Here is a 24,577-nt window from a genome sequence, read left to right on the forward strand (position 1 = left end):
GATAATATATGGGCACAAGAACACCTGATACCCAGAATCAAGAGAGACCAGATTGAGAATGTGACTACTAACATCAGGGCCTATCACCCTCAAGACCGTTCCTCTTCACATGAGAATTGAACCTGGGTACCAAGAAGACATTGAGTTTGACCTGATTAGTTCCCCGCAGTTCCCTGTGTTATTGGGTTTACCGTGGCTGAAGACACACAACCCCCTCATAGATTGGGAAAGGTCCACGGTTCTTTTCCATCCTGATTCTTGTGGGAGTCATCTCCTGGGTTCCATGCAAGGGGTGGCCGAAGTGGTTACCGAAGATGGCACTGACTTACCGTTGGAATACCATGATCTACAGGCAGTTTTTGATGCAAAAGAAGCAGATAGCCTACCCCCTCACAGATCATATGATTGTCGTATAGACCTGCAAGCACCTGAAGCAGATGATTCATTCAATAAACTGAAACACGCCTTTACTCATGCACCTGTGTTACGTCATCCCGATCCTGCCTCTCCCTTTGTGGTGGAGGTGGATGCCTCCCAAGTGGCAGTTGGGGGGATTCTTTCTCAAGCGGACCCAAAGACAGGAGAATTCCATCTGGTCGCTTACTTCTCACATAAATTCTCACCTGCTGAATACAATTATGCGGTGGGCGATAAGGAACTCTTAGCTATTAAGAAGGCTTTTGAAGAATGGAGGCAGTATTTACTAGGAGCACACCATTCTGTAACAGTATTCACCGATCACCGCAACCTTCAGTTTCTGAAGTCTGCTAGGGTCTTGTCTATGAGGCAGTTGCGATGGACCCAGTTTTTTAGCGAATATGAATTCACTGTACAGTATCGTTATGGAAGAAGGAACGGTAAGGCAGACGCTTTGTCCCGCTTGGGGTTTGACCAACAGGAAGAGCTAGTGAATCCACCTCCTATCATACCGAGGGATAGGATCATAGGAGGGGTGTTTTCAGAAAAAAGAATCCTAGCACATGTAAAGAGAGACCAGTCCTCAGACGCTATGCAAGAAATAGTAGGTACCCGAATACTACAGACAAAGCAGGCTATATTTACACACAAGGAGGTTTAGTACTACCCACCCAAGAACTACAGAAACAAGTACTACAATGGTACCATTCGCACCCCCTAGCAGGCCACCCGGGGATTAAAAAGACAACCGACTCAGTGCGTGGGCGTTTTTGGTGGCCTACCATGCTAAAGGATATAGAACACTTTGTAAAGACTTGCCACGTATGTGCACAAAGTAAGGTTTACCATCAGAACCCTGTAGGTTTACTTTTGCCTTTGCCCACACCTCCTGGTCCCTGGCATACTGTGTCCCTCGATTTCATTGTGGAATTGCCGCTCACTAAAAAGAAACATAACGCGTTATTGGTAGTGGTTGATTTGTTTACTAAAACTGCACATTTCATTCCCTTACATGGTTTGCCTACTGCCACTGACTTAGCATCCGTGTTTTTGCACCAGGTGGTTAGTTTACATGGTTTCCCTTCTGTGTTAATTTCGGATAGAGGAGCCCAGTTTGTCTCCCGTTTTTGGAGAAATTTGTGTTCCCTTCTTAAGATAGACGTAAGATTGTCTTCCAGCCACCACCCACAGTCAGACGGGCCAACAGAAAGGGTCAACCAGTGCTTTGAGCAGTACATTAGAAGCCAGGCTTTACACTCTCTCACAGATTGGGATGATATGGTGTGGGTGGCAGAGATTGCGTATAACAATAGCCACCACACTTCCACCAAATACACATCCTTTTGCTGTTCCTATGGTTATCATCCCAAGACATTACCATCTGTGCCGTCTTTGGATTGCCCCACTCCAGCGGTAGCTGACTTTGTTCAGGACATACAAAGGATACACAAGAGTACACTAGACAATCTAGAGCAGGCTAAAGCAAGATATAAGGAGGGAGCGGACCTACACAGACGATTGGAACCGCTCTACACTGAGGGGGATGAGGTGTGGCTATCCACCAAATATATGTCCCTTAAAGGTCCTTGTAAGTTTAACCCCAAATACATAGGCCCTTACAAGGTCCTTAAGGTGATAAACCCAGTAGCTGTGAAACTGGAACTCCCTACCTCCTTTAAAATACACCCAGTATTCCATCTATCACTATTGAAGCCTGTTGAACCAGGAACTAGACTACCAGTGGAACCACCCCCTGTGTCTCTTCATGATGACTTAGAATACGAAGTCGAGGCAATACTGGACTCCAGAAGAGTCAGAAGACGCCTACAATACTTGATCCATTGTAAAGGCTATGGCATAGAGGAGCGAACTTGGGAACCAGCGAGTCAAGTACACGCCCCCAGAATAGTTCGTCTTTTTCATCGAAGACACCCGGATAAACCCAAACCGGTGGGGGGGAGTGTACTGTCATGGTTGTCGGAATCCTACCCAAGATGGCGGCGTTCCATTGCGCATGTGCGCGATCGTCAGGCAGACAACAAAAGCCTGACTCTCCTTCTAGACTGTGCTTCTCGTTCTAGTGTTAGCCTCCCGTCGAATCTACACTTCCGGATTACCCGTTCTTGGCTTCTCCCTGGATTTTTTTGTCATTAGCGTCTTGACTCCTCAGACGCGTTCTCCTGGATTGTTGCCCCTAACTTGTCCGCATTTACCTATCATTGGGATCGTAAGGACCTCACCCTCGTGGCGATTGTTTGCTCGACTGGACGGTCGGGTTTGGTGTTCCGCCCGTCGGCCGGAGTTTCTCCCGCCTGCTGGCCGGACGCTGCCTAGCACTCAAAACCCTCCACTGGCTTACCATTCATAAAACGATTCTCTTCAAAATCCTAGTAATCATATTCAGAACCCTCAGGAATACCGGACCCAAATACCTAAGGTCCAGAATTAAACCATACATTACCCAACGGCTTCTGCGATCATCCACGGAAAATTTTCTAGCATACCCAGCCTTCCACCTGTCATCTAGAGGGGGAAAGTCAATGGCAGTCCTGCGAACTAAAGCCAGGAATAGCTTGCCACCCAGATGAGACTAGCACAGTCTGAACTCATGTTCAAGAAACTCCATTTAGTGCTATCACTCATCTGACCTTTCCACCTGACTGTTCTTACTAATTTCCTCACCACAACCCCCCCCCCCCAGTTTCCAACAGCGCCAAGATGCTCCTCGAGTGAACGTTGCGCTCTATAAATGCTATCATTTATTCATTACGAGTCCCAGGATGTTCCTGTGAAAAGTACCTGCTATTGGAATGAATGCTGTGCTGTGTTTTTTAGCATCTTTGTTTAAACATTGTCATATATATATTTTTTTTGACCAGTGGACCCCTGATTGATTGGCACACAAGTCCAACCACTGGTTTTGTATTTGATCATATATTTACTTGTAATTTTTCTTTGTTACACTTGTTACCTACACCTGCAGCAACATTTACGAGGTCCTGGAGAAGGCCACCACACCTCCTAAAAGGGTATTAGACTAAAACATGTCGACCCATGACCACAAATGCACTCTATGACAGATCTAATTCCTCTCTGTCATAGCCAATATTTTAATCCTGGTTGGGGGTGCTTGAATAAACTGTAGTGCGTACCTCTTAACTAGTTTTAACTCACATTTGTTGATCATTTTTACACTTCATTCAACACACCCATCTCGCATAGGTATTTAGTATAACCCTTCCAAATAAACATAACATCCCTGAGCTTCTCCCTCTCAGTTGTAGCCCGCACTATTACTAGGTTCATAGTGCAAGGAGGTTGCCCTATGATGAAGCATGCCAGACTCGCAAAATGAAATGGTCGTACATGCAGACCTAGGTGACTGTAAATTTCTATCGGCTGAGAAGACCAACTGTTTGGATGACAAATAATGTTGATTATTTTTCTATTTTATAGTCACAACCTTTCTTCACAACTTTTTTTGCAACCCATCTACTCAGTGATCGCTTTTCTAAATCCGCCTATGCACTAATTGCCCTGGTCAAATTGACATTCTGTTTCTTTTGTCATAAACGAAAGTATGCAGCTTTTATTATTGTTTTTTCACTATTATGGTTTTCAAATATCACATTTCTTTCTGTAACAAGTACTTGTGGTCCTTATCCATAGTCAACATAGTTAATAATAAGAGTAGAAATCTTACCATTGCGGGGGAACAAAGGGTTGCCTTCTCTAGGTCTCACCTTCCATTTACTTGTGAAAAGGCAGGTCCTTTTTATAAGTTAATGAAGTTCCTGGTTCCACCCTTTGACTGACAAAGGTCACAGCGACCAAGACCTCCAATGGGTTGTTCTGGAGGTCATGAACAGACAGAGATCCGACACCGCCCGACAGTTACACCTTCGAGAACAACGGTGGGTCTACAGACTACGTAGCTGGGAAACGGGCCTGAATGATGAAATTCCATGGCTACAACCAGCAAACTGAATAAGACCGCGTCATACCAGAGAATTCCCCAACTACTGAAAACAATTAAAAGCCGTAACTGAGTGATCGGTGAACCGACATTGAGACTAAACAGGGGTCTAGCCTGAGTGAACGTAGTCCAATACAGGGTGCAATATTGATATATCTGAAATTTATTTATTTATTCAAAGTTTTATATAGCGCAAACAAGATCTTTACAGATATCAGAGCGCTTCACAGAGACAGGGGTAGGGGCAACAGGACTGAACAGAAATAATGGGAGCAGTATAATAGTCACTAACATAATAGGATAACAGTAATGTACAGCAAACATACCGATATACAATCAGGTAACAAGTAATATAAGACGGCGCAAGTCATTGATCCCGCTACAATAGAGTTCAGGTAAACTTTGGATGTAGGGATGGCTTATACCAATTTCTTAGGATAGAGAGAACACGGGGTGGGGGCATCGGGAGGGTGATTCAACAAACTAAAGTGTATCATATATTGGTCGGTAGTAGGAGAGTAGCATAATAGTGTCACAATCAAGTAAGAATATAGTGCCAAGAGACAATCAGGTGATCAATAATACAAAGCGATGCAGAGTCTCTGATCCAACACCTATAAAGTTCAGGAGATCTTGGCCAGAAGGATGGTTTTCACCTCTTTCTTGAAGAGTGCAGTGGAGGAGATAAGCCTGGTTTCAGGAGGGAGCGCATTCCAGATCCTGGGTGCCATTCCTGAGAAGGAGCGCTTGTATGTTTTTTCTTTCCGGAATCTACGAGGTTTCAGGAGTAGATTTTTTGTACTTCTATTGGATCTCGAACCTCCTGATATAGACAACTTTTGAGCGAGGTAGTTGGGTGCCTTGTGGTGCACGGCCGAGTGTGCCATAACGGCAATTTTTAGCTGTATTCTGGCTTCAAAAGGCAGCCATTTTAGAGATTTTAAGTCTGGGGATATATGCGAATGTTTTCTTGAGCCAGTAATGAGTCTCGCGGCAGCGTTCAGGGAGGCTCTTAGGGGTGCTGTTATGGATAGCGGGAGTCCGCTGAGGGCCACAATTCCATAGTCTATGCGAGGGATGATTAAAGCTTGTACAGCAGTTTGGAAGTCTTTGGCTGGGAGGAAGGGTTTAAGTTTCCTCAGTGTGTTGATTTGGAAATTAGCTCCTTTTGTGGCTTTGCTAACGTGCTGTTGCATGTTGAGCTTGGCGTCGAGTGTGATGCCTAAGGATTTCGCAGAATCCACGATGGTAGGTTGGACATGGAGTGCTGTTAGGTTATTGAGCCAGGTTTGGGTGGTGGTAATTTTCGCCGGAGGTGAGATGAGTAGGAACTCGGTTTTCAGAGCATTTAGTTTGAGGTGATTATCGGCCAACCAGGATTGAGTGTTACTAAGTGTGGAATTCAGAAGTTTGATATCTTCCGGGGATCGTAGCTTTAGGTAAAGTTGTGTGTCATCGGCGTACATATGGAATTGAACATTGGATGCTTGGAGCAAGGCGGCGAGCGGTTCCATGACGAGGTTGAACAGTGTGGGGGAGAGGGAAGATCCTTGTGGAACACCTAGATCTGCTGGCACAGGTGTAGATAGCACATTGTCGATCTTGAACTTCTGAGACCGGTTATGAAGGAAGGAAGTAAACCATTTGAGAACAGTTCCCGATAGACCCATTCTAGTACTTAGCAGCTCCAGTAAGTTCTCGTGTTTGACCGTGTCAAATGCTGAAGAGAGGTCAAGAAGGATGAGGAGGCAGGACTCATTGCGATCAAGGATTTGGAGGGCGTCATCAATTATGTGTGTCATAGCTGTTTCCGTGCTATGTTTCGCTCGGAAGCCTGACTGATGAGGGTTGAGGAGGTCAAATTGGTCAATGTGTTTTGTTAGTTGGAGTTGGACACATTTTTCCAGCAGTTTGGCCAGGGTGGGGATATTGGTGATAGGGCGGTAATTGTTCAGGTCAGACGGGTCAGCTGTAGGTTTCTTGAGTATAGGCGTGACTTGCCCCACCTTGAGGGAGTCTGGGATGAGACCTTGTTGAAGGGAGCTGTTGATGATTTTGGTCCAAAGTGGGAGGAGCAGGGGGATGAAGTCTTTTACAGCATTAGCAGTTAGGGGGTCTATGAGGTGATTAGAGGGCTTCAAGGTGCAGAGCAGTTTGTGTATTGCTTCTTCCGAGTAGGTTTCGAAGGACAACCATGATGCATGATTTTTAGGTTGAGTGTTAGACATTCTGGTGTGGCTGGGGAATCGGCTTACATCCATGATGAGGTCATTTCTTATGTTGTCGGTCTTTAGCTTAAAGAAAGCAGAGAAGGCTTCACAGTGTGGGGTGTCGCTTGTTGTGCTGTTTGATTGTAAGGGTTGTGTCTTTGTTTGAGTTTTGATTAGTTCGAACAGCTTTTTTGGCCAGTTTTTAGCTTGGTCCAGCTGGCGGCTAAAGAAGTCAGACTTTGCGCGCTTTATTTTCTTAAAGTAGGCATTTCTCTTGTTCTTAAGCGTTTTGAGATGCAGTAATGAGGGGTCAGATCTCCAGGTGCGCTCTGCCATTCGCATAGCACGCCTGTCATCATTGAGTCTGCCGTCATACCAAGGGTTAGAGATCTTGGTGGAGACTCTCTTCAGTTGCAGTGGGGCGACTTCGTTGACTATTGAATTCATAGAGTCAAGGTAGTGATTGGTCAGTGACAGAACATCCAAGGCACCTGAAGGGGGAAGGAGGAGACTGCCGATGTGGGGAGGCAGGGTATTGGGGTTAAGATTCTTCATGTCCCTTTTCCAGGTCTTGGATTTGGTAGGTTGAGCCGGGTTAAGTTTAACTTTTTCGTTGATAAAGAAGGTGATAAAGTGGTGGTCTGACCAGTCACAGGGTTGGATCGCCTCCAGTTGGGTAGAGTCCTCTTCGGCGATGATGAGATCGAGTATCGAGCCTTTGTCGTGTGTTGGTCTATCGAATATTTGGGTGAGGTCAAGAGCATTAAGGAAAGGTTTTGAGACTATTCACCACTGCGTCTTTCAGATCGTTCCAGTGGAGATTAAAGTCACCCAGGTAGACTTGGGTGGTCTGCCGACCGGCATTGGATGTGATCGTGTCCATGAATTGTTGAGTGAATGTGAGGTTGTCACCAGGCGGGTGATAGATGAGATGTAAAGCACAAACTTGTTTGCCCTCTCTGGTGATATCGAGGCAGAGGAGTTCACAGGAAGTAAGGGAGGGGGAGGTGGCTTTAGTAACGGAGAGGTTGCTACTAAAAATGCATGCAATTCCCCCGCCAGTCTTGCCAGGCCTGTCCAGTCTAATGATGTGATAATTGGGGGGCACTAGTATGTCCATTATCGGTGTAGAGGCTTCAGTAAGCCACGTTTCAGTCAGAATGGCTAGGTCCAGATCCATTGTTGAGACGAGATCAGCGATGTCGGAGGAGTGTCTCTGGGCCGATCTGCAATTGAGTAGGATGCATTTGAGTTTGGGAGTGAGAAGGGTGGTCGAGCCTTCTAGAGAGAGGGGGACTTTTCTGAGGTTGTTAGGGACGGAACCTCTGTTGCTAAGGATTGGGAGCCTCAGGGGATTTGTGAGAATTGTGGGTATGGGGATGTGTGTGATGGATATGTGTTTTACCGGACCTGGGCCATAAGAGCGAAGGAGGGAGCATAAGTCGCGGTCCGACAGGGAGTTGAGGACACGACGTGGGGTGGTGGGAGTTATTGCGAGCGGGGATAGTCGGCCAGCGCGGGGGTCGTTGAAGGCGAAGGTATGTGGGGAGGGTGCGTTGTTCGTAGGGTAGTGGAATGGTGGGAGGTTGACTGGGCTGTGAGAAGAGAAGTTCTTTGATTGCGTGGAGATCTTTTTTGACTTGTAGGAGATCCTCTTTGACTTGTTGGAGGGTGGATAAAGTCAAGTCCAGAGGTGTATTGGGGATGGGGTTGGTGATGAGAGCCGTTGGCGAGTGGTTGAGTAGTGAGCTGGAAAGCGAGCAGGGTACCGAGGGGGGGGATATGCTAGCGTTATTGGAGGGTTCTACGGTGATATTGAGTGGGATGGCATTCGATGTGTGGGAGAATTTGTGGGCGAGGGGTGTGGGTGAGGTAGGGGGAGGGTGGGAGGCATAGGTAGAGACGTCGGTGGGAGACGGTGCCGATGAATTGAAGAGTGAGTGAAGGCTGAAGACAACGGGGGTGGCAGGAAGGTAGTGGGGGCTGAGAATGGGAGGGGAGAGAGGGGGTGATGCTACGGTAAGGGAGGTGGTATGTTCTGTGGATCTAGTTGGGAGGGTGGAGCAGGGGAGGGAGAAGGATCTGCCGCGGGGGGGCCGGGGGGGAGATAAGCTCCGGACGGTGGTGTGTTCAGAGGCGTTCGTGGGGGGTGTAAGGTGGGGGGAAGGGAGCGTGGGGGTATCGAGGATGTGGGGGTATCGAGGATGTATGGGGGGAGTGTTCTCACGTGGGGACTGAGAGTGGGGGGGGAACAAAGGGTGGGATTTGTCGTTATGTGTGTCGTTCTGGTGCGGATCTAGGTAAGAGGGGTTGTGGGTGGAAGTTGTTATGTCAGGGGAGAGAGGAATGGGAGTTGTATGAGTGGGGATCAAAGGGATAGTGTTAGAGGGGCGGCTAGTGTATGAGGGGGAGAGATTTGTGTCTGCGCTTGGGGAGCGTGGGGTGGTAACAGCAGGTGGGCTATTGACTAGGGTGCTGGGGGTAGAGGTGAGGTGCGTGTGGATCCGATGCTGAGCTATGTTAGAAGGGTTGTGGGTGGGGGCTGCGACGTCAGGAGTGATAGTGCTGATAGTACCTGAGAAATTGTTTTAGTCATCAACCACCATCCCTCTCAAATAGACCAAGAAATGCGAATGTAACCCATTCACCATAGTTCACAGTGGGGCATTCATTTAAGTTTCAGACACAGCAGTACGAATCACACTACAGACTGAATATTTCATGTACATTTACATTATGACCAAACAGGGGCCCCATCTGTGTGAGTAGAGTCTAAATACAGGGTACTACTATGATACACCCGGAGTACCGGTTTAACTTCTTGATCTCACATATGGGATATGAATGCCTTCTTCTTTTTTAGTCAAAGGTCACATGAGGCATTTAATCAAAAGCAACAGTCGCATTTAACCCAAAGCGCACTGCCACCGGCAGCTTTGCGATTATACAAACAGGGTCCTGTTCAGGGCATGTCTCCTCTTCCCGAATACAGTGACTGTAAAGGGAATATGCATGCGCGATGACTAGTGCACCGGGAAACTGCACTTCGCTTATACCGCTGTGAGGCACCGCGGCGAGACACTGCACACTGGCTCGCTGGAACGTGCCTTGTTCTATTTTCCAGTTTTATTTCTTATGACCGCAAACAAGTGCTTTACAAAACTAGAACTAGAACAAGCAGACAACGAACCTATTTTTAATCTGCATATTAATACTACTACTTTAGCTTCAAGGGTATTCCGCCCCGCTATTCTAAGCATAGTGCATGCACGAAATTGAGCCCCGTCTCGGAAACATCGCATGTAGACAAATCAGTATATGTTTGGATACGCCCAATCACAGGCGGCCAGGCACAATCTAGAAGTACACAGGAAACTATCCTGCTGTCCCCACTTAACGCTTGTTACTGAACCAATTATCCACTCTACCATAGTATATATACCCTTGGGTCTATCTTCAGTTTCCATCAACGGGAAGACGAGAGGACGCCTCAGGGAAAGCAGCTGGAAGCCCTGAAGCAAGACAGTAAGGGTGTGCATGGTGATGAATGAATGTGTGGGTGTTCCTTTCAGCAATGACCCCACAAAACCTGGATCTCTGCCTTTGTGGATTTCCATATTTATAACAAAGAGTGTTATTTTACTGGGGGGCGTCGCTTGGCCGGCTGCAAGATGGCCGCACTCTGAGTGGGCTCTGCCAGCCAAGCTGAATAACCCGCTAAAATCCTGACTACATCCTTACCCTGGCTGCACTCCGACGCTGACTCCAGACTGCCCCGCAAGTGAGGGGCTGATCTATCGCGACGTGCTTCCCGGTCAGGCCCTGCAGCGGTGTTGTGCCGTTGCTTGGGGACGTCGGGCCTACGGCAGCTGGACCGCGAGGTCGGGCCTTCTCTGCCTCGGACTGCCTGTGACAGCTGGGCGCCACCTCTGTGGTTTTGTGGGCGGGGCTGGGGCTTGCCGGCTGTTCCGCCCGACCTGGTATGCTGCGGGTTAGGCGCTGAGCATTTGGCGGTCTCCTGGCCGCTCTACGCGACCCCCGCGAGTACCCGGGCTCGATGCTGTGAGCGGCAGGCCCCCCACGACTCCCCGCTCGCTTCTGCTTTGTTAGGTGTGCTCCCTGCCCTGATGGCTGTTTGCCTGTTCTGCCCGCTGCCTTCTGTGCCCCGCCTACCTCTAATCCTGGCCTTGATCTCCAGGTGGGGGCTGCACCTGCAAAATCGGGCCTCTGTACTGCTGTGGCCCGACCGCTCCTGGGCCTGTGTACGGCCCGCTGTAGTGGGCGCCGCTGGAGCCTAGCGGCTTTGCAATCCCACTGGCTCGTTCTCCACCTGTCACCACCCGACTGGCCCATGTAAATCACCACTGCTGCACCTATTGCAGCCCTGCTGACTGGCGCTGTGGCCCTTGTGAGCTTCTTGGGGCCGCCTGATCCCTGTTTTGCTGCCTGCTGCTCCACCCGGCGCCTGGACACGCCTCGCTACCCTGGCCTCGCCTCCCAGGGTGCGCCCTGCTTGGATTATTACCTCCTGTGTGTCGTGACCTGGTCTGGCGGCTTGGTGCATGTTGGGTCGCCACCCTGGTTCCTTCTTTGGGCTCATTGGCTTTTGGCTTTGCAGTGCCCTCATTTGACCAGCTCACCGTGGCCTTATGGGAATGGGCTGGTTGCCTGTATTGTACTAGTCTGCAGCCCGTTGTGCGTCCTGCTTGACCACCTCAGTAGCCAGGAGCCTCAGGGGGAGCCCACCCTGGTTGTGTCATCGTTCATCCACGCCTCTTCTTAATCCCAGGGGCTCCACGCCTTTCAAGGTGTCTTCTCCATTCTCCGGTTGCCGCACTGAGTGGAACCTACTTACCTCTCACTGCATTCCTGCTGCCAGCTGTTGGGGTCTGCGGGCTTTTGGCTCCTTCTGACTGTATTCCGCCTCGTGTTGGCCGCTCCTCTGCTGCCGGGGTGTCAGAACTCCAAGCTATCCAACTGTAGTGGCTTACCAGTTCTTGCACGGGAACAGAGATGCTAGGTCCCAAATCCCTCTCGGCAATGCTAGTAGGTCGTTTCTCAGAACCTTCAAATCATTACCTCGGGGGACGGGGGAGTTGGATAAAATAATACACAAAGAAGAGACTGGTCCGGAATCGGCTTCCTCTCTCAGCTTACTTGCAGACGTCGTCTGTTCTTTCGAGGAAACCTGTAATTAATACACCATTACAATCCAAACCACCTCTGCTCTAAATTCTAATACTACTCTGCTGTGATATCTCACCTACTCTGGCTCTTCTGGACTTTAGCTTCTCTTCTGTCTTTTGTTGTAGTTCTATCTTCCTCGTCTGTTAGTTGTTACTATAGAAAGATGAAGTATTAGTGTCTATTGTCAGTTTGCCTAAACTATCTCTACTGAATTTTTACGATGTAAGTGAACTTACTTCACTAACTAGATGAGTTTTCTTTTAGGTGGGTTTCTGTTATGTTCTCTTCTTCCTTAACTGCTGTCTTATTTTCTGTGTCTTAACTTCTTTACTCTGTTTTGTCTTTCACAAGTTTTTCTTTTTAGAAATTGCGACACCCTTAGCTATCCAGGTGAGTATCTACATATTTACTTTGCAAAGACTTTTGGCATTCTGTAGTTTTTAACGTATTCACACTCTGACTTCTTTTTTCTCTCGCGCCTTAATTTCTAGGTTTACTGAAATCCGTTGACTTTACTCTAATCAGGTAAGCATTTCCTTAAGGTACATTTATCTCCTTATCAAGGTTTTACTTGGCTTCGTTTTCTCACTCCTCTCCTTGGCTCGAAAACGGAACGCCTCTCTCTGTCAGCTTGGCCCGGCTCAGGTTACCGGCACTGTTTCTTCAGTTCGTGCTAACTCTGAATGTCGAGTTTCCTCTCGAAAAATAATCTTTAAGCTCTCCGGATACTTGAAGGAACCAATAATGATATCCTTCGTGACTAAACAATATCTATGACTGAGCGCTACTTCGGTACGTGATTCCCGACTGGAATCTTCAGTGAAGTGCGCAGTTCTTGATGCGCTCGCGCTGCATCTTAATTTCCATGCAGCTGCGGCGCGGAGTCTAGACCGCCAGCCTGCATTTCCACTTCGGTGGCCATCTTAAGTCTCCATCGCTGGACCCTCTCTGTCCACATGTGACCTACAGAGAATTCCTGACCTATCTGAGGTAAGTCAATACCGCAAATGATTGAACCCGGTATAGGGGTTCTGACACAGGGCCTCTCATCATGGGGAAAAATGACCCAAAACAACCCAAGATAGCCTTCGAGCTCCGGAGGTCCTCTCGACAGGACGGTGCGGGCTCCGAGGGTGTCGACTCCGCTGTCACCATGGAGGCCCCTTCAAATTGTGAGGACGACCTCAAGGCTATCATGCTGGACGTCAAATCCACAGTGACGGGTATAGCTACCCAGCTGGACCAACTCTCAGCCCGATTGGACACAGTAAAGGCCCGTGTCGCACTCCCATGATAACCGGATACTCCATGTTGAATCTATAGTGTCAGACGCTGAAGATGCTGCCACCCAAGACCGGCAGAAACTACTACAGATGGACAAGATGTTGGCTATTGTCCGGGACAAGAATGAAGATTTGGAGTCCCACTCCCGGCAGAGCAACCTCTGCATCACGGGTCTTCCGGAGTCCACCAACATTTCAAGGATGGAGGATATTGTGGAACAGCTGATTAAGCAAATCTTCGGTGACGTCCTCTTCCCGGTTTTCATTGTGGAGTGTGCCCATCGTTTGCTTGGTCCACGTCCCGGCCCCGGGCTGCCTCCACGTCCCATTATCGCCAAGATCTTGAATTACCGGGATCGGAACGCCATTCTTCGTGCCGCATGTGACAGGGGCACCATCACCCACCAGGGTAACGCACTCTCCTTTTACCCGGACTATACCCTCACCGTCTAAGCTGCCCGGAGAGAATTCCTTCCTGACAAGCGCATTCTTCAGAAACAAGAGTTTTCGTACTCCCTGGTCTATCCGGCGAAACTGAGGGTTCGACAGGGCATCAAAACACTTGTTTTCCCTGATCCCAAAGAGGCCATGGCGTTTGCCAAGAGACTGGACAAAGATGCCTGCTCCTCCCCTTCTACATCTCAGCCTGATGGGGCGGGTCGTCTCAGTGATAACGATTGAATAGTGCAGACATTACTGTTTTTTCTCTTACCCTCCTTCTGAATGATGACTGTCATATCTTTAGCTTGGCCACCCTGCTTTTTTGCAGGGGTGTACGCCTTGTCCTGCCATGCCCTCACGGGATGGTTCCCCTTTCTTCCATTGTTACCTCCTCTCCTACTTGGGGGTTCCCGGGGTGGGGCGGGTGGACTACTCAGCCTGATTGGAGGGTTGGAGTGGGTGCGCGGTTGGCGGGGGTTTTGATCTGGGATTGTTGGGTTGGGGTGGTGGTGGGGGTGGGGTTTGTTTTTTTTTGTTCCTCTATTAAGGAGGAGGCTTCAGTTCGCCGCCGCATTGTTGTTCAGTAATGCATTCATATGTTTGGACCTTGACACTGTACTGTGCCTACTGCTTTGGTTCTTCGCATTCAGTCTTGTATGCCACACTGCATTGTGCTTTCTGATTTGCTCTGTTCATGCTCATCGATTATGTATTGATGGTCAACATGTTGCTCCACTGGTCCCTCCCTCGTCTTGGATGCTGCACCCCGGTGGTTTGTTCTGTGTGGCACTATTACTGCTCACCGTTGTGATTTGCTCTCTGAGCCATACCTGCTAGTTAGACACTTGCACGCCTCCCCCGCACTGCCCGGTTTGTGGAACTCCCCTGAGGGCCGTCTCAAGTTGCCTGCTCTCCCTCCTACCTAAGCTGCCTGCTGCCGCCCTCTTTCTTTCCTATTGTTATTCATATTCATATTGCGCGCTGTGCTTATTTGCGTGGCTTGCCGCCTGCGTTGCGTGGTGCTGCACTTAAAACTGCCCCCTTATGGCTGACATAGTCTGCTGGTCCTGGAATGTCTGGGGCCTGAATGATCACCGCAAGGCCCGATTGATTCACTCACACTTACAGCGTCACAAAGTGGATATATGTCTCTTACAGGAGACGCACCTATTGCCGGGGTCTATCTCCAGACTCCAATCCCGTTACTGGTGGAATTTCACTCCGCCACCTATTCGTCGTATGCCAGGGGTATCTCCATTCTGATACGGCCGGGTCTCCCTTGGCAGACCGCCCGGGTACTCCTTGATCCTAAGGGCAGGTATGCGATCCTCCATAGTTTACTACTAGCTCAGCCCGTTACGATTGCCGCGGTCTACGGCCCCAACTGCGATGACTCTGACTTTTTTGATCACATCTGGCACTTCATCTCCTCCTGTGGTCCCGCGGCGATACTTTGGGGGGGGATTTTAATGTCACTTTATCGGCGACTTTGGATCGATCGGGTTCCCATACGCCTCTCACATCTATTCTAACCGATAACGCTCTTTATGACGCTTGACGCACTCCCATACCGATGCTTGGGAAGGCACCTGCTTCACTGGCGCGAGGGGCTGTTGGTCGGACATAGAATTTTGGCTGACCTTGCCGGACGTTTTGTCCTGGCTCACTGACGCAGTGCACATGGCTCGCACCTTCTCTGATCACGCGCCGGTCCAGATCCGTCTCCGTCCTCCTCATAACCCGCGACGGGCCTTTACTTGGCGCCTCCCCCCTAATGCCGTCCGGGACTCTGCTTTTTGTGCGGACATCCAAACCGCGATTACTAACTACTTTGATTTAAACGTGGGCCTTGTGGAATCTGCTTCCACCTTATGGGAAGGGTTTAAGGCCGTCATTTGGGGTGAATGTATTTCCAAACAAGCCGGCGTCCTCCGATCTATTCGTACTACCCTGGCTAAGCTCGAGGAGGAAATTAAGGATATGGATGCAGCCCAGGCGGCACACCCCAGTACCTAGACGCTGCGCTACTGCGCCAAAAGCACACTGAATTCTCAGATGAGGCTGGTCGCAAACTGTCCTTTTTGGGCAGAGAGGGTCGGATGCATCGCTTTGGCGAGGGAGACCGCCCGGGGCGCACTCTTGCCACCCTCCTACGCCCACCACGAGCCGCTTCCTGTGTCACGGCCTTAAGTGATGGCAGCCCGGACAGGACTACCTCCCCGGAGGACATAAAATCCCGCTTTCTCGACTTTTATTCACAACTCTATTCTGCTGGCACTCCTCTGCCACGGGAGGATTTTGATCAATATTTCGATTCCATTGAGCTGGTCTGGTTGGAAGATTACCACCGTAAATTCCTTGATGAACCGTTTTCCAGGGAGGAAATACTGGTTGCCATCAGTAGTCTACCCGGAGATAAAGGCCCCCGGCTTGGATGGCCTGCCAGCCTTGTTCTACAAAACGCTCGCCGATCTCTTGGAACCACATCTGGCAGCTATGTATAATGACTCTTGATGGTGGTCTCTTCCCGCCTTCCTTGCGTTAGGTGATGATCACCTTGCTTCTTAAACCAGACAAGCCTGCTGACCGTCGCGACTCATGCCGCCCCCTTTCTCTTATAAACAAAGACAACAAAATCTTTGCTAAATTGATCGCCTCTGGTCTTCTTTTACTTATGCCCACCATTGCTCTCCCCGATCAATCAGGCTTCATTCCCAGTAGGGCTACATCGCACAACCTTCGTACAATTTTCTCAGTGTTGCATCAAATTAATCCTAACCTACCGGCTGTGGCTGCCTTGCTGGACGCCAAGAAAGCATTCGATACGCTGGAGTGGCCCTTTTTAGTTTACGTCTTGCCGCGTATGGGCTTCAGTGAAATCTTTCTGCGCAAGGTTAAACTCCTTTACACCAATTCCTCGGCTCGTCTCCACATTAACGGTCAAGTCTCCGACCCTTTTATTATTGCTCGTGGCACACTTCAGGGGTGTCCGCTATCGCCCATGCTTTTTGCCATCGTGATGGAGCCCCTGGCCGCCCGACTGCGACAGCACCACACTCACAGGGGTATTGGTTTCTCGTCCCGCTCCTTGCTCATCTTAATGTACGCGGAAGACGTTACTCTATATGTCCACCATCCTAAAGAGAACCTTAGCCCTCTCGTCCGGGAGATCATACACTTTGGTGGGCTGTCGGGCATCCAGATGAACTGGAGCAAGTCTGTTCTATTCCCCTTGACTGATGCCACCGTGCCATTCTCACCTGACTTTCCGTTTGTGTTGGCTTCTCACCCCACGCGCTATTTGGGTATCTGGCTGAGTAGGGATCTGGATGAACTGTGGAGGTCAAACTTCGGGTGCACGGTAGACTGGCTGGAATCCAGGATTCCGTCGTGGAGCCGACTTCCGCTATCTCTGGCGGACCGCATTGCAATTGCCAAAATGGTGGTCCTTCCTAATTTTCTCTACTTGTTTTTAAACATCCCTATCCCTCTTTTCTCATTTCTTTCGTAAATTACGCTCCCTAATAATTTCGCTCGTTTGGGCAGGTAAAGAGCCGAGAGTAGCTTATGACATCCTTACTCTACCCATGTCTGCTGGTGGGATGGAGGCGCCCGACTTCAGGATCTATGCCGTGTGCGCCCAGGCCAGCTTCCGGCATTTCTGGATCCACCCTTCCCCTTATCAGCCTCATGTCGCAGTTGAGACAGATGTAGCCTCTGCCTGGCCTCTGTCCACAGCTCTGTTTGCGCCCGCGGTGCGCCCTCGGGCTGAGGTTGACACGGTCTAGACGCTGCGATGGGCCTGGTCTGGCCTGCGCCGGCTTTCTGGCATCCCTCTGCTCTCTACCAACTCCATGCCAATAGTGAACCACCCGGACTTTCCCTCACTTCGGGCTTCCAGCATGTCTAGGAATGTGATGCGCTTAGGCTTGAAGTAGGTGGTGGATCTATATCCGGAGAACACCTTTTATTCTATCAGCTGCGTGCCACTGCCCGGAAACTGCACCCCACTTTCCCTCAGCCCCCGCCCACCATGCCGGCTTTGGATTTCATCTATACTTCCTAGTCGCCACACAAATTAGTCACCAAATTGTACGCTCTCACCCTAGTGTCTGCCCCCATCTCCTCTGATCGTGCTCAGGAGGCATGGGGTGCTGATCTTGGTATCGACATCGCGCAGGCTGTCTGGCTATATTGCTGTAATCATAAGAAGAAGCTGTCACCGAACTACCGGCTTCGTCTGATCCATTTCAAATATTTGCACAGGCTTTATCGCACCCCGGTGCAGCTCCACAGGCTCGGGCTAACTCCAGGAGATAATAGTGTGTGTTGCGTTGCTCCTGCTGCGGACTTTGCTCATCTAGCTTGGCTATGCCCTAAGATCTCGGAGTTCTGGCAGGTGGTGTGTTCTGCTATTTCTGACATCACCGGCGCTGTAGTGCACCCCGATCCACCTCTGTGCCTTCTCGGTTTTGTCAAATTCTGTCCTGATCCTTCTCGCCGTCTGATGTCAATGCTGCTGGCCCTTGCTAGGCGCAGGGTGGCCATGTGTTGGGGTCACCCGCCTGCCCCCAAGGCCGAGAGTTGGTTGGAGGATGCCTCTCGGTGCCAGACTCTCCTATTGGAGTTCTGGTATTTAATGCCTGCCAGGTCCCGACCTGTTGACATCTGGGGCCCTCTGGTTACTTATCTTCTTACACGTTCCCACCCCAGTGGCGCTGCCTCTCCCGCGCTTCCCGCCGGCCGTGAGTCCGCCGCCGCCGCCGGTCAGTGACTGCTCTCCCCCTTGCCATAGGCGCCCCGCCCTTTTTTTTAGTTCCCCACTGCTTTTGCTGCTTTGTGTGTGTTCCCCCGTGAGGAAGGGACCTCGGTGTTGTGGCGCTGTGATATCAACTTTCATGATCTTTTAATTTGCTGCAAGATGTTACCTACATGTTACTGAACGCTTGACCTGCTCTGTGTTTTGTATATTTGTACTGCAGTATTGCACGATGTATTGTGTCTGCCCTGATTTTCTTCAATAAAGGTTTTTGAAAAACTAAAAAAAAATGTTTTTTTTACTAATGTTGGAATCTAGAACCATTTACCAATATGGCTATGTTAGGTCTCTTGTTTTTAGAAAGTCTAAGTACCACCGCCCTCCCATGGAGCAAGTAGGTTAGGCTTTAGGGTAAGGTCCTTTTATAATCTTTCTTTTTGGCTGCATGGACACACGTGTACCTGTCACGTGTCTCATAAAGACCAAACCACGCGCGCAATTGGTATGGCGCTGCATGGATGGTACAATGTACTCGTTTTTTACATACTCACACGTTGGTTTGTATGTCTGTTTTGTGTTTTTGTTCCCTTTTCTACAGAGTCACTTATTAGGGTACTACACCAGGAAGGGTAATTCTAATCTCATCCCCTTCGCACAATAGAGGCAGGTCCATACACTCTGACACTAGTTGTCAGAAGGTGGACATTTTTAGGTAGTTACCTCCCCCTTTGGTCCTGAAAAATGCTATGTACCCTTCGTGGACATAGAAGCAGAAACATGTCGACCCTATATTATACGGTGAAGGGAGAATAACATCCCATACCACCAATCACTTCTTTTAACTACCATACCTTTAATGCCTGAATAAATTTAAGGTTTGGACAAGGGTAATTGTTTTTATTACACTTTACACTCCCTCACGGCCATCACTTAGATTTAGAAGTGCATCCCTGTCTCCAGGTGTATGCCCGCCCTCTATCAAACCAAGTTTTTAGAGGGCGAGGACAGCCGATGATGAAGCATGACACCGGGCGGTGTGTGAGGCCAGTCCGTAACTTTTTATGAGATGCCCCCAGTGGTAGGACATCTCCCCTAACTCTCTAGATACCTTTAGGAACATACCCTAGGGGCAGCCGTCTTTTGTGGATTTGAAGAAAAACCCCTCCCAGGCCATTGTTCCTGCTCTGAGAGCAATTTTCACACCTCACTAAGACCAAGGACTAACATACCAGCTGTCAGTAGGCTAACATCAATTAGCTTACTGGAGGTTCAGGCAAGTAAAATGTAACTTTCTAAAAGTTAGTTTCCTAATATTTACTGAAAATCAGACTTTACCATTAAATTGGATTTTTACTTAATATTAAAAATAGCCTTTGAATGATTTTTGCACCCGGTTCCTGCCAAAAGTTTCATATGAACGTTTAAAATCTGTATTAATTTTTTTTTAGGATTCAGCTACAGCCCTGCCAGTCGCTTTTGACGGCTTATTCACTGGAGAAACATGCCTATTATAATTTCACACATGCCCCTCTATGAGACACCCTACTTTGTGGGCGACAAGGCGTACTTAGTGGTGACTTATTAATATTTAAAATCGGAGTTTTCCATGTGTCTAAAAGGAATATTTTGACAGGTCTGTACAGCAGGTGTAGGCTGCTGCAGACCGGCTGTTAAAGATTGCAGGAATAGCTGTTAGCCTGAGCTGAAAGTCATTTTGTTCTTGGCAGCCATTTTAGTTAGCCATGTGCTCGCCATGTGCTTTCTCCCTCTTCCGGAGCCTTGCACATGCACAGAAAGGCCTAGCTGGTAGAATGCACCTGCTCCTAGTGTAGAACTGTCAGGCTATTCTTACTGATGTGTTCAGTTTAATCTCCCCTCCCACTTTGTTGAGCAAGCACATTTTGTATACCCATATTAGTCAGTAAGTATGCTTGTATGTGCCAGGACCTCCCCTTGGTTTTTTGCTGACTTTGTAACAAATGCATATATAAGGCGCATGTTCTCTTTACTTCTTAGACTGTCTCATACAGTGGCCTGAGGGTACTGTGTGATGCAGTCTCCCTCATGTGAGGTGATTAAATACGTTTTTTTGATATTACCACTTCCGTGCCAATCTCTTCTTTGTTGGTTTAAGGACCAGGTGTATCAGTGAAACTCTTAGAAGGTTTCTATTTATTCACAGCTACAGAGAGTATATGCCTGAATCCTTGTTTATTTGGAAATAACAAAAGATTTTTATTGACACTGGAATACATACATAATCATATATGTATCTATATTGTTCACATAATCCATTGCTGGCATTGGGGCGTGCGTATGAGTGTAAGAGAATTTACTTGGTTGTTGTTTAGCACCTTTGTAAGCATTTTTATTTATTTAAAAAGTATCTGCACTTCACCGCCTCCTTGCCCTAATTTCCCATTAGCCAAGAGAAAGCGGGACTGCATGTACCATTAACATTTAACTCCAGCGCTGGAAAAATACTAGTCACTGCTGCAAAATAACATGCACAAGGGAATTACCTGAAGAGAGCAAGGTTAGACCACACAATCATGTCTCGCTAAACATTATTGTCTATCATGCAAACAGCTAGCCATACTAAGCCATACGTAAAGCTAGTACCCGGATTTAACATGCAGCATAATTAAAAAGCAAGAACACATTTGAAAGAATGGTAATACCTGTTGTATTCTGCTCCCCTGAACAGATTCAGAGGGTTTCTCCACACTTTACATTCTGAAGGGAGACAAGCAAAAACAATATTTCGTTAAACCTCCTTTTTGCATGCTGCTGAAACCTTATTATTTCCTAGCCTTTGGAAGGGGCTAAGAGATCTATGGACAGAATTACTGTGGAGCTCTGGGAATAGTTGTGGTTGTTTCTCCTAGATTTTTAAAGGGGTGTATATGAAAGCTCTGCTGGTACTAATAAATGCAAGAACTCAAGCAAGGCCATGTTGGCTAGATCAAGTACCCAAACTCCTATTTATTCCTCACTGAATGTTTAGTTGAAAGATTACTGGCAAAGAAATGTCTCAACTAAAGGTAAAATCTTGCAACAAACTCACTGAAGTGCTGAAGAGACATATTAATAAAGCGGCTGCTGGAGACACACATGCAGTCATGTAGCTTTAATAGTTCTAGTACATTCAGACAATGGTTTGCGAAGCCCTCAGAGCCATTAAGTAAGCCTAATCAAATCATGTGACCTAACAGTACCTGGAAAAGATAAAACTGCAATGTTATAGAATTCTTCTTTAGGACGGTCATATACACAATGACTGATGTGTGCTTCAGGTTGATGGGATTCTATTAGACATACACCCTTTCCATTGTTCAGGGGGAAATCCCGAAGGGCATGTCATAAGGAAGCTGCAGTAAGCTACAATAATAGTCACCTGTCAGATTCTGTTTGCTCGCCTCTGTTTCACTGCTGCTGGGCACAAACGCCGAGGGTGCCTGGCTGTTCTCAGTGCCTCCGATCAATGGCCTTAAGTGGCTCACTGACACCTGCTCAATGAAAGATGTTCCATACTTTCGGAAGTACCACCACTCAAATATCTGGAAGTACAAAAAAATACACACAAGATTCAAGACTGAACAAATTAGTCACAATGAGGTCAAATGCAGTCTTGCAAAAAGTTATTTGTCTGCTCAATCTCACACAAAATTATCATACTATAATTTAACCTTACAGAAACACAATCCTTGCCATTCATAAGTGAAACATACGAAGTTAAAAGGAAAAAAAACTGAATGTTCAGAGGGCAGGGGAAGAAATATGTTACTTACCCTGTAAGCATTTGTTCATGACATGTGGTGCTATAGATTCAAATGTTCTGCATACTTCCGTCATCTAGTGTTGGGTCCAGATGTGTGCAAGTTGAGACAAAGTGACTCCTCCTCTTGGTGAGAACGTGCATGGACATTGACTCCATTATTAGATTGTTTTCCCGCAGGCCGGTGAGAATGGAGTGAGACTAAGTAGCAGTAAAGAGATGTCCATACAAATGAATAAGCGTAAAGGAAACGGTCACAGGTGTCCAGGGAGGAGGGTGGGTGCATGTGAATCTACTGCAGAATATGCCATGAACAGATGTTTACAGGGTAAGTAACATATTCTGTTCGAGGCACGTGTAGCTGTAGATACACATGCTTTGCATTGACTGTAAAGCAGTCCCTCTCCAAATGCGGTGGCTAGCCCGTGGGTGCTGCAGTTGTTTGAAAGAGAGCACATAGCACTGCGTGCCCAACATTGGCTTGTTTGCATGCTAAAACGTCCACACAATAATGTTTGGTAAACGTTTGTGGTGCAGACACAGGTCAGCTATTGTGATATTGCTAAGGAAAGCCATGCAAGCCACTAATTTACGAGTAGAAGGTGTCATGGGGGTGCAGGCAAAGTCCTTTTAGCTTTGGCATAATACATAACATGTCTGAATGCATTTAATTATCCACCTAGAAATTTCTGTCTTAAATATGGACTTTCCAGTGTGAGGGGGTGAAAATGCAACAAAGAGTTGTTTAGCTTTACAGAACTCTTTAGTTCAGTCAATATGATACATTAGAGCTCCTTTTAACACCTAGGGTATGAAGAGCTTTTCCGCAACTGAATCCAGTGGCAGACAGAAAACGGATAATTCAACTGACTGATTGAGGTGGAAAGATTGAACCACTTTTGGAAGGAATTTTGGGTTGGTTTTGAGGACCTCCCCATCTCTGTGTAGCTGAAAGAAAGGTTCTTCCAAGGTTAATGCCTGGAGCTCACTGACACGCCTAAGTGAGGTAATGGTCACCAAAAAAGCAACCTTCCAAGACAAGAACTGTAGGGGACAGTTATGCAATGGGTCAAATAGTGGAGCCATAAATCTGGTAAGTACAATATTGAGATTTTATGTGGGTGCAGGTGGAACTATAGGTGGAATTACACTTTTAAGGCCTTTCATGAATGCCTGAATAACTGGTACTTTGAACAAAGATAAGTGTTGCCTGTTTTGTAGATAGGCAGCAACTGCAGCTAAATGCAGACATATTGAAGTGTAATAGAGGCCTGATGCCTGCAGATAAAGAAGGTAGCAAACAATGTTTATCACAGTTGCATTAAATGGATTCATGTTTACTGCGACAGTAGAAAACAAACATTTTCCAATTCGCTGAGGAACATGCTTTAGTTGTAGACATTCTTTAAGAATAGCCATACATACAATCAGGTGGAAGATTAAGGTAACCAAATTTTATGACCTCAGGAGTCAAATCGCAAGGTTGAGCTCCTATGGATTTTGGTGCCTGATTTCTTCAAGATTCTAACTGAGATGGTCCGGGTTGAGAGGAAGCTTCTCACTTGGAACTACAGCGAGTTCGAGCAGTGTAGTTAACCACGGTTGGCAAACCCAAGTGGGAGTGTCAAATGCACTAACCTGAGTTATCCTGAACCCAGCAGGAGCCATGTTCATCCTACCGTGCCCCTCACTGCAACGTGGACCGCATTTCTACCAGCCTGTGTCACAATGAAGGGATGGGGGAATGTGACAAAATAATAAAGAAACAAGGTCTGGTCCGTTGGCTCACTGGACACCCTTGTCTGTTATTGCCTGGTAGGCGTTGCCCTTGACGCAATACCTGGTCGGATTTGAGGATGTGGTTCACACTATGATATAAACATAAACAGAAGTACCCAAAGAAAATCACACTTAATGCAAGCACTCCCCTGTGCATACAACCATACTCAATTCAGACTGTGTGTTACCTTTTTACGCAACGAGTTCAGCAGGTAGCCTGGGATCTTGGCTCAGGAGGACAGCAGGCTGTAGCCTTCATTTAAGTTACTGGATAATTGCCTGAAGGAATGGAGCCATTCACCAATCCGAAAATACTGTAAGGCACCTTACAATCGTGCCCCACAATAAGGAACTATCTAGACCTGAACCAGGTAAACAATCAGCTTACTTCACCCTCCAACTACCCCTGGAGGCTCTGCTTAACCACTGCAGTAAGCTGGGCATGAAATGCTGAGGGCAGTGTCATAAGGGTTAGCTGTTGTAATCCTGTATGTACTGACTTGTTACTTTTGCCAAGAGCTGCTGTGGCAAGATTCTATTGTAAGGCATGAAAGATGCCCCCTTGGGGGTGCGCGACTGGCGGCGTGTCTTACTATACAGTTTCAAACGTGCTAATGTCCACTATAGGTCCGTGACACAGGATGACGTGCAAACATCCCTGCAGACTCGTGATACAGGATGACGATGTCCACTGCAGACTTGTGACACAGAATGATGTGCTGATGTCCTCTGCAGGCTCATGACTAA

The 24,577-nt window shown here is 47.8% G+C and overlaps 1 protein-coding gene across 4 annotated transcripts in view; it reads right to left on the bottom strand.

The window, feature by feature from the left end:
* ST7L (suppression of tumorigenicity 7 like) overlaps positions 1-24,577 on the bottom strand; it is a 1,501,068-nt gene that overhangs the window by 1,309,621 nt on the left and 166,870 nt on the right. For all 4 annotated transcript variants that reach the window (XR_013594902.1, XM_078644468.1, XM_078644466.1 and 1 more), the window contains exons 3-4: positions 21,671-21,833; positions 20,955-21,009 (exon numbers count right to left, since the gene is read on the bottom strand). Coding sequence is in view for 2 of the 4 variants with exons in the window: in XM_078644466.1 (XP_078500592.1) it covers positions 20,955-21,009; positions 21,671-21,833 (218 nt within the window). In the remaining 2 variants the exon portion in view is untranslated. The remainder of the gene's footprint in view (positions 1-20,954; positions 21,010-21,670; positions 21,834-24,577) is intronic.

Source organism: Lissotriton helveticus, chromosome 5_1 (genome assembly GCF_964261635.1).
Source record: "Lissotriton helveticus chromosome 5_1, aLisHel1.1, whole genome shotgun sequence".
NCBI classification, from domain to species: domain Eukaryota; kingdom Metazoa; phylum Chordata; class Amphibia; order Caudata; family Salamandridae; genus Lissotriton; species Lissotriton helveticus.